The 10659-nt window shown below is 46.1% G+C and overlaps 1 protein-coding gene across 10 annotated transcripts in view; it reads left to right on the forward strand.

Moving 5' to 3' along the window:
* Nucleotides 1–4897: 4897 nt before the first annotated feature.
* ATXN2 (ataxin 2) overlaps nt 4898–10659 on the forward strand; it is a 118315-nt gene continuing 112553 nt past the window's right edge. For 5 of the 10 annotated variants that reach the window (XM_032431514.1, XM_032431511.1, XM_032431516.1 and 2 more), the window contains exon 1: nt 5440–5727. In XM_032431514.1, the coding sequence (XP_032287405.1) occupies nt 5522–5727 (206 nt within the window). In that variant the 5' untranslated portion in view covers nt 5440–5521. Of the gene's footprint in view, nt 4968–5435; nt 5728–10659 lie in introns of those variants that run through there. The other 5 variants (XM_032431506.1, XM_032431507.1, XM_032431509.1 and 2 more) reach the window with 3 other exon arrangements.

The raw sequence follows: 10659 nt of genomic DNA on the forward strand, positions 1-10659 counted from the left end.
ATTTTTAAGATTTTATTTATTCATGAGAGACAGAGAGAGAGAGAGAGAGAGGCAGAGGGAGAAGCAGGCTCCCAAGGAGCAGGGAGCCCGATGCAGGACTTGATCCCAGGACTCTGGGACCATGACCTGAGCCGAAGGCAGACGCTTAACCATCTGAGCCACCCAGGTGCCCGATTTTATCTTTTTTAAAAAAAAGATTTTATTTATTTGAGAGAGAGAGAATGAGAGAGTACAAGTGGGGGGAGAGGCAGAGAAGTGGGAGAAGCAGACTCCCCACTGAGCAGGACCCCCGGGATCACAACCTGAGCCCAAGGCAGACACTTAACCCACTGAGCCACCCAGGCGTCCCTTAAAGATTTTATCTTTAATCTCTACACCAAACGTGGAGCTTGAACTCAACCCCAAGATAGGAGTCACATGCTCCACCAATCAAGCCAGCCGGGTGCCCCTTTAAAGAATTCTGAATGCATGTGGAAATCATAGGAAATGCACTTTTTGGTTCATCTGTATTGTTGTCTTTTGCTGCATGACAAATTAACCCAGAACTTACTGACTGAAACAATTTGAAACTGATTGAAAGGGCTGGGAATCTGGTGTGGCTAAGTCCAGCATCTCTAGCTCAGGGGCTCTAACAAAGCCTATTAAGGTCCTTTGATGGAGGCTGCAGCCACTTCAAGCCTTGACTGGGAGATGAGTCATTTCCAAGCTTACCCACATGGCTGTTGACAGCCATCAGGTCCTCACTGCTGTGCTGTGGACAATTCCTTGCCATGGCAGCTAGCTTCCTTCAAACAAGTGAGTGAGAGAAGGCAGTCCAAAATAAAAGCCACAGTCTTTTTATAACCTAATCTTGGAAGTGAAAACCCATGAGTTTTTCAAACTTTTTTTTTTTTTTTTTTTAAAGATTTTATTTATTTGACAGAGAGAGACACAGCGAGAGAGGGAACACAAGCAGGGGGAGTGGGAGAGGGAGAAGCAGGCTTCCCGCTGAGTGGGGAGCCTGATGCGGGGCTCGATCCCAGGACCCTGGGATCATGACCTGAGCCGAAGGCAGACGCTTAACGACTGAGCCACCCAGGCGCCCCGAGTTTTTCAAACTTTTTGTTGGAAGGAAGCCACTAGGTCCAGCTCCATATTCAATTGGTGGGAATTTCACTGGGTCTGACCACCAGGAGAACAGGATCACATGGGGTGGTCTTTTTTTTTTTTTCTTTTAAGATTTTATTTATTTATTTGAAAGAGAGAGCACAAGCGGGTAGGGGGGTGGGTGGGGAAGGCAGAGGGAGAGGGAAAAGCAGACTTCCTGCTGAGCAGGGAGCCCGATGCGGGGCTGGATCCCAGGACCCTGAGATCATGACCCAAGGCGATGGCAGATGCTTAACTGACTGAGCACATGGGGTGGTCTTACAGGCTGCCTACCACACCATTAAAAAAAAAAGATTGATTTATTTTAAAGAGAGAGAGCGTGAGCGAGCTCGAAATGTGTGTATGTGAGTGGGGAGAGGGGCAGAGGGAGAGAATCTCAAGCAGACTCCCTGCTGAGTGTAGAACCTGATGCAGGGCTCGATCCCAGGATCCTCAGATCATGACCCGAGCTGAAATCAAGAACTGGAGGCTTAACCAACTGAGCCACCCAGGCACTCCACACACCACTTTGTCTTAAGGGGCATTATCCTGATGTTTACATTTAAAGCTAGAGCACTCTGATGTCACAGTTGCTGTTAAATAGCCACATCTTTATATGTCTAGAATGGAAGTGAAGGGTTTGCAATAAAACATATTTCTTGGTTTTGGGTGGTGATCTTCCTTGGACAAAGGAAAAAAGGGTGTGTATACAGACTAGACTCCACGGTAGAGGTTCTCTTGGTTTTCATTTTAATATAAAAGCAGAAATTTTAATGATAAACCCTCAAACATTCCAGGTATGGATGTAAAATGGCAGTCACTTTAGAAAAGAGTTTGATGGTATCTTTTTTTTTTTTTAAGATCTTATTTATTCAGGGATGCCTGGCTGGCTCAGTCGATTAAGCATCTGCCCTCGGCTCGGGTCATGATACTAGGGTCCTGGGATGGAGTCCCACATTGGGCTCCTTACTTAGCGGGAAGCCTGCTTCTCCCTCTCACTCTGCCAGCCACTCCCCCTGCTTGTGCTCTTTCTCTCTCTGACAAATAAATAAAAATCTTAAAAAAAAAAAGATTTTATTTATTCATTTGAGAGAGAGAGAGAGAGCACAAGCAGGGGGAGAGGCAGAGGGCAGGGGAGAGGCAGAGGGCAAGGGAGGGGGAGAAGCAGACTCCCTGCTGAGCTGGGAGCCCAACATGGGGCTCAATCCCAGGATCTAGAGATCATGACCTGAGCCGAAGACAGACACTTAACCATTTGAGCCACTCAGGCGCCCTGATAGTATCTTTAAAAAGTTAAATATAAATTTACCATACCAGCCCAACATTCCATTACTAGGCATCCGCTCAAGAGAAATGAAAACATATATCCACATGAGGACATAGTTTACAGAAACATTCATAGCAGCATTATTCATAATAGCTCCAAACTTGAAACAATCTAAAGGCCTACCAACTGGTGAGTAGATACACAAAATGTGATATATCCATACAATGGAATACTACTCAGTCATAATAAGTAATGAAACATTGATACATGCTATGACATAGATAAACCTCCAAAACATTAACATATGCCAAGTGAGAGAAGGCAGAGACCAATTGTTAGATTCCATGTATATGAAGTATCTACAATAGATAAATCCATTGAAAATAGATTAGTGGAAACAAATAATGCAATATATGTTAAGAAAGAAAAAAAGAAGAAGAATGTAGCAGGAGGGGAAGAACGAAGGGGGGGAAATCGGAGGGGGAGACGAACCATGAGAGACGATGGACTCTGAAAAACAAACTGAGGGTTCTAGAGGGGAGGGGGGTGGGAGGATGGGTTAGCCTGGTGATGGGTATTGAGGAGGGCACGTTCTGCATGGAGCACTGGGTGTTATGCACAAACAATGAATCATGGAACACTATATCTAAAACTAATGATGTAATGTATGGGGATTAACATAACAATAAAAAAATTTAAAAAATAAATAAAAAAAAATAAATATCAGCCCAAAAAAAAAAAAAGAAAATAGATTAGTGGTTGCTGGGGCTGAGAATGGGAACCAGGAGTAACTACAAATGGGTATAAGGATCCTTTTAGGGTGATGGCAATGTTCTGAAATTAATGGTGATGGTCGCATAGCTGTGAATTCACTGAGAATCACTGAATTGTATACAAAAATGGGTAAATTTTATAATATGTAAATTATACATCGATAAATTATTAAATATATTTTAAATGATAGTGGGTAAAAACTTTCTCAGCCTAAATGAAATCAAGTTCAGCTGTCAGCTTCAGGTTTTCTTATTCCTCTTCTCTTTTATCTCCCACCTGTCTACAGTTTGGTGCTAAGATTGATGGGATCATGGGTCCACATACGGTTAACTATCAAATCATTAAACCAGAGAAAGTTGGTTGTATTTCTATTATGGTCCATCTTCTTTTTTTTAAAGATTTTATTTATTTATTTGAGAGACAGGGAGAGAACGAGGGGGGTAGGGGCAGAGGGAGAGGGAAAGGGTTCTCACTCCTGGCTGAGCAGGAAGCCCCATGCAGGGCTCTATCCCACCACCGTGTGATCATGACCTGAGCTGAAGGCTGAGGCTTAATAGACTGAGATACCCAGGCGCCCCTCTCATCTGGTTTTTTAATCTCAATTTCCTTTGGGTTAATTTTTAAAGGATTTTGCAACTGTTGGTTTAAAATAATACTTTTTCTTCTCAACCTTTTTACCTCAGATGGGGAGATAAAGCTGATTTCCTACTTTTCACTTATTTGCAGAATGTAATGATAATTTTTGCCTGGACTATCTAGGAGATTAATTTCAATTTAGCTACTGGAGACTAGTGGTTTAATCATTCTCCAAGTTTTTTTTATGTCTTTACCTTTATCTGACAATTCTGGTTAGATTGGAGGGAATTTTATTGCCCCCCCAGTCATTTCTTTAAGTAATTTTACTTAAAAAAAAAAAACAAAACCAAAAAACTCAATTCTTCACTCAAAAAAAAAATCCTCTTGCTTCCAGTTTAATTGCAACACTTTTAAAAAACGGACTACTGTGCTGGCTAGCAATCTAAGTTAAAGTAAAACTTCTAAAGGGGCCAAGGTCTAAAGTTCACACATTCTTGTGAGGTCTGTTCTGTCTCCACTAAGGGAGACCCCATTATCCATAGCTCTACCAATCACGTACATTTCCTTCTGAGTCTCATGAATGAGGAAAAAAGAAGTTCAAGTGAGGGAAAATGGGTTCAAATGAAGGTCAGATACCCCAAAGAGTTTTCTGGCTACTGTGTGCTGCCGAGGTGGAAAAAGTGGGGAAAAGGTAACCAGATGTAGGTGGCCCTGGGAGGCTGCTCGACTCCCAAGACTGTTAGTCTTGGCAGGGAAAAAAAGGACTGCCTTTATTTTAGACATCCAGTGACGCGGTGGGAGCCTACTGTGTGCCAGGTGCTGCGCATACAAAGACAACTATGGGATGCTTGTGTTCTAGATGCTTCTTACGTAGCAGGACAGAGTCTCCGCCCTGAAGGGCCTCGCAGTCCACGTTCGAGGTTGCATCAGGTGGGGGTAAACACGCACTCTCCCAGTAGTCTGAGGACGCCGAAGGATTACTGGGGGGCGGGGAAGAAACACTTCCCTCCCGTCCTCTAGACCAGGCCGGCCCTGAGGGCGAAGACAGACACGCCCTCCCGAAGGGCAGACCCGCCTCGAGGAGGGCGGATCCGGGCAGGGCCGCCGGCCGGGCCCTCACCCGACCCCCGCGAACGCAGCCCAGCGCGGCGCCCGCTCCTCACGTGTCCCTCCCGGCCTCGGGGTCGTCTCACGTTCTGCTTCCGTCCGACCCTTCCGACTTCCGGTAAAGAGTCCCCGTACCGCACCACCGCGCCCACCCGGCATCGCCACGCGGCGCCTCTGTGTGCCCGACCCCCGATGCGCTCGGCGGTCGCAGCTCCTCGGAGCCCCGCAGCGGCCATCGAGCCACGCCGCTTCGTCGCGGCCAGGTGGCCCGGGCGGCGCTCGCTCCCGCGGCCGGCGCGGCGGGGCGGGCGGGGCGGCGGCGGCGCGGCTTCGGGCCCGTATCCCTCCGCCGCCCCTCCCCCGCCCGGCCCCGGCCCCCCTCCCTCCGGGCAGCGCTCGCCTCCCTCCGCCTCAGACTGTTTTGGTAGCAACGGCAACGGTGGCGGCGCGTCCCTGCCCGGCTCCCGGCGGCTCCACGGTTTCGGCGGGCCTCCCCGCCCCTTCGTCGTCCTCCTCCTCCCCCTCGCCGGCCCGGGCACCCCCCCGGCCGCGCCATCCCGCGCCTCCCCGCTCGGCGCCCGTGCGTCCCCGCCGCGCTCCGGCGTCTCCTCGGCGCGCCCGGCTCCCGGCTGTCCCCGCCCGGCGTGCGGGCCGGTGTATGGGCCCCTCACCATGTCGCTGAAGCCCCAGCAACAGCAGCAGCAGCAGCCGCCCGCGGCCGCCAATGCCCGTAAACCCGGCGGCAGCGGCGGCCTTCTCACGTCGCCTGCCGCCGCGCCGTCGCCGTCCTCAGTCTCATCGTCCTCGGCCGTGGCTTCCTCCTCCTCGGCGGCGGCGGCGGCGGCGAGCGCAGGCGGCGGGCGGCCCGGCCTGGGCAGGTGGGTGTCTCGCCCCAGCCCCCTCCGCTCCAGGCCTGGACGAGCTCAGGCCTCGCGTCCCCTCCCCCGCGGCCCACACCGTCGTCCCCGCCCTGTGACCGGCCTGGCTTGGTGGGGTGGGCTGGGGGCCCGCAGTGGGGGTGGGACTCCCGCTCCCCTCTAGAGCCCGGGGGTTTGGGTGGGGGGCCTTGCGGGATCCCTCCGGGAATGTCAGGTCGTGTCCAGCCTCCCGCAACATCCCCACCCCCTCCCCCAAACGGTCAAGATGGAAGGACTGGGCAGCCTCCCCCTCTCCATTTAAGTGTTCGGGAGGGATTCACAGGTTTCACCAATTGTCAGCTCCTGTTCCTCCTTTAACTCTAACATGGAGGGGATGCTTGGGCAGCGCCCCCCCCCCCCCCAGTTTAAATATTAACGTGAAATGGTCTTTAGGTTTTGGTCAGTCTCCCGAAACTTGCCAACTCCCCCTTTGGGGAATAACGAGGAAGGGGGAAAGTTAGGGCAGCGTCCCCCCTGTCCGTTAAAGGGGCAGCCACGGGGCTCATCTGGAATCGTTAGGGTCTGTCTAGTGTGCGTAACCACCCCATTCCCCTGCCCTGGGAAAGGTCGAAGAACCGGATTGAGGTGGGTGGGCAGTGGCCCCCCGCTCCCCTCCCCATTTAAATCTGAGGCGGCGTCGGGGGCTCCAGAACTCCTGGAATCGTCGGGCTCTGTGCAGAGTCTCCCGCAGCGTTCCGCCCTCCCCCACCTGAGGAAGGGCTGGGGAGTGCCCGGCCCCCTCCCGGCCTCCCTCCTTCCCCCGCAAGGCCTCTCCGCCGCGGGTGGTGGCCGATCCGCAATGCTGTTCCGAGGCCGCCGAGGAGAAGGCGCCTTTGAATAGTGGTGGGCGAGGGCCGGACCCAGGCGTGCGTCAGAAGTCCAGGCCAGATCGGGGACGTAGGGGGATGGTGGTGGCAGGGAGCGGGCACGCTGCGCATTTTTCCCAACCCCCGCCCCAATCTTTAAAATTTCGAGGGGAGAGGGATTGCAGCAGGAGACATGGTGGGGTTCCTGAAGGCAGAAATGCGGGTGTTTACTTGCGTCGTCTCCTCCTCTTCCCCCATAAACCTAGGTTTGTGGTAGGGACTGGGGGCCCTGTGTTGTCCCTCTAACCGGGTCTGACTTTGGAGGGTGTGTTTGTGCGGGAAGGCCTGTTGGGGGTGTGTGTGTGGGGTGGTGGTTGTCAGTTTGTATTTCACGAACTAAGAAAATGCTTAGTGTTCAAACGGGGCAGCAAATGTCAATAGACTCCATTCCATTGTGGCCAGTGTCCTTAACTTGGGGAGTGCCGCCAGAGCTCACCAAGGGCACGCAAGTCCATTTCCCCTGTGCCCCGAGCCCATCCGTGTTCGGCACTGCCTTGCCTCCCTTAGGCCTAGGCGGGGTTGGCAGAGTCGATGACGAGGGTCCTCCTGAAATAGACATCCTGGGCTTTAGAAGGTGGGATAAGGGGATTTTTTTTTTTCCGCGCACTGAGTTTTCTTCTTGAAAACAGGTTTTCAGCAATTCGTTTCCAAAGAATTTTCATTTATGGCAGGAGAAGTTACCCGTCGAGATGAATCAGAGCTGATTTTTAAGGAATTCTGCTTTCAAGGGGAGAAGGGCGAACATTTTTGTTTGTTTTTTACTTCTACCCTACCTCCCCTCTTGCCCCTTCTCTGAACCACCCACAAACGTTAACCTTACCCCAACTAGTTCAGGTAAAGTGCTTATTTTCCCAGCTCTTTCCACTTAAGATTCTGTAAGTTCAGTTTCCCTTTTTCAGTGGCATCCACAGTGAAAAATGGACAAATTTTGTACATACATAATGTTTTATAGAAAAGAACCCACGGTATTTTTCTTCTTAGGTATCATAGAAATTTGGCAGATATATTCAACTTGTTCAAATAATTAAAAATTAAAACTTAGGCTTTTAAGTTGCAGCGGCTCTCCTTAGGCTTAAAAATTATTTTGTTCCAGAGTGGCTTGAATGATCAAAAATATTTGGAATGTTTTAGTGCCAAAGGTCTTTTTCTGTTCTTTGAGGCTTTACATTTAAGGTTAATTTAAATTCTTCCTTGCTTTAAGTTCTTTCATTTGAGACATAAATTCTGGCCCTTGTTCTTTTTGATAGATATGTGTTCATGGATTCATATAATGTGTACTTTTATTCTTATAAAGATCTTTAATGTACTTGTAGAGTTCCTTTGGATTTTGAACCACTGCTACTGGGTTCTTTGTAAACTGGTTATAATTTCTAGAGTCTCCTCACATATGTTTGTGTGTATCAGCAGCTAAAATAAGTCCCTGAGGCCAAGGGTAAAGAAAGAAGATGCATTGTTTAGAGATAGTAAAATATTCTTGAAAGTCTAGAAATTCACATGTCTTATTTAAATAACATTTCATCATGTTTGACTATTTTTTTAATAGTTTTTCATGGCTTTCAAAAATTTATTCTGCCTTAAATTATTGTATATGTTTTGGAAGGTGACTGTTTTCTCTTAGAACAACATACCCATAATATTAAAGTCTATTAATCAAAATCTTATTTTTGCCTTTTACCTTTTCATTTTTATATAGCTTTAATTGTGTAATTTTGTGTTGTTTTTTGCTCTTTAGCATTGTATTATAAATATGTTTTAGGTTTTTGGTTAACCATTCAATTGTTGGGATTTGGGTTTCCACATCTTTACTGTTACAGATAGTGGTGCAGTAAACATCTTTATACTAATAGCTTTTGGCTTTAGTCTAATTATTGCCTTAGAGAAAGTTCTCAGGAGTGGTTTTACTGGGTCAAAGGGCTTCCAAGGTTTTTATGGCTCTTGCTAGCTGTGCCATATTACTCTTCAGAAGACTTGTATTAGTTTCCATTGCCAAGAAGGTGGCTCTTCTATAGAATGGTTTCTTTGTCAAACACCGTGGGGGATTTTCAAGGGAAAAGTTGCACTTACTGTCAAGTGAATACATTATTAAGTGCTTTTGTTAGCTACCTGATTATTTATACTTGAGTTTGAATTTGGTTTCTCTGAGGACTTAATGAAATAATATAAGGGAAGATGCTTTGAAAACAGTAACTGTTAACACTAATGAGGATACATGGTTTAACTATTGTGCTCATATTTCTGCTAAGTAGAGGAATGAAAGTCCTGAGAAACTTGTTCTGAAATTTTTGTTGTTGTTAATCTCCCTCATTCATCTAAAGGTATTTTTTATTAGCTGTTAGCCTGTGACCAAGTCATTTTTTTAACTTTTATGTAATTTCATGGCACTGTTAGGAATTATCACTGGTTAACCCATATCTCTTCCCTTTCCTGTTTAAAAAAAATAACGGGTTTACCCATTCTGTTACCCATTCCTAATCCGAAATAATACATTAGAATTTCTTTGGATACCGGATTAAATGTGAGCAAAAACTTCTTATTTTAGTCATTTTCAGCTTAGTACTTCTACTGCTTCTTTCTCTTAAGGCATTGCAACTTGGAAATTATGCTGCAATTTAGTGTAAGTTTTCATTTAAATATCTGTGAGACATTATGTCTTTAAATCTTCTAGAAGAGCTTAAAACATTGACACCATTGAGCATATAAATTTATTGAAAATCTATGTACAGGCAGTTACAAGTGCTTGGGATATACGAATGAATAAAACAAAGATAGCTGCTCTCCTGGTGTTTCCATTCTAACATGATGAACCAGACAGCAAATGAGACATTAAATTAGCAAACTGTAGGGGCGCCTGGGTGGCTCAGTCGTTAAGCGTCTGCCTTCAGCTCAGGTCATGATCCCAGGGTGCTGGGATCCCCTGGGATCGAGCCCTGCATCGGGCTCCCTGCTCGGGGGGAAGCTTCCTTCTCCCTCTGCCACTCCTGCTTGTGTTCCCTCTCTCGTTGTCTCTCTCTGTCAAATGAATAAATAAAATCTTTTGTAAAATTAGCAAACTGTATATAATATTAGGTAAAAGCTGTGGGATTAGAGGAAAGCAGATTAAGGGTATAATATGGGAATGTGGGGGAAGGGAGTGGGTTGCAATTTTAAATGGGTTGGGGAGGCCTCTTTGAGGAGGTAACATTTGAGCAAAGTTTTGATGGTGAGGTAGTTGGCCATTTGCTTTTCTCTAGATTAATTAGTCATATGGTCCCATTTGTAATTTAGAAGGTTTAAACTGTATCATCCTTTGTTAATTTATTCCTTTATGTGGGTATTGATATATAACCACATTTGTAGTTGGACCAAAAAAGTTAATTGACATTGAGGTCATCAGAGGTAAGCTGTAGATGGCTATTAAAAGCTGTACATTTTTGTTTTTCTAATGGGCTTATATATTTTAACCTAATTGACTTAATTTTTATCCTAAATACCTAGAGAAGATAGGCTTTTTTGGATTGGGCAAAAACCTACAGCAAATCTTTGTCAAAAAAGTAATCCTGTAGTTGCTTAAAGATTTTGCATTTTGAAAAGTCAAAACATTAATGGTGTCAGTCATGGTGTTCCTTTTTTGGTTAAATGTAAGTTTGTATTTTCCATGTCTAATTAGACAGTTATAATTTTACAGATTTTACACAGGGGATGTTAACTCATAGCTATTTAATAGCCATATGTTTGGACTTGAGGATCTAATTTGTTGTTCTGTGTAGCTACAGCTGTGTTCGAATTTACTTTCACTCCTGCGTTTTTATACCTTGAAATAGATTTTAAGTTTTTAGTAGATTTTTTCCCTGGAGTTGTAATTTTCTATTTTGGATAGTTAGGGATAGTGTTTTGATATATAAAGAGTTGAGCCTGAACAAAACCCTGTTTTTTTGTAGCTATTTCAAATGATTATGATAACTTCAGCTGCAATATAGTTTATTAACAGGCCTACCTGCTACTATATCTTTTTTTTTTTTTTTTTTTAAAGATTTTATTTATTTATTTG

Source organism: Phoca vitulina, unplaced genomic scaffold, assembly GCF_004348235.1.
Source record: "Phoca vitulina isolate PV1807 unplaced genomic scaffold, GSC_HSeal_1.0 scaffold46, whole genome shotgun sequence".
Taxonomy (NCBI): Eukaryota; Metazoa; Chordata; class Mammalia; order Carnivora; family Phocidae; genus Phoca; species Phoca vitulina.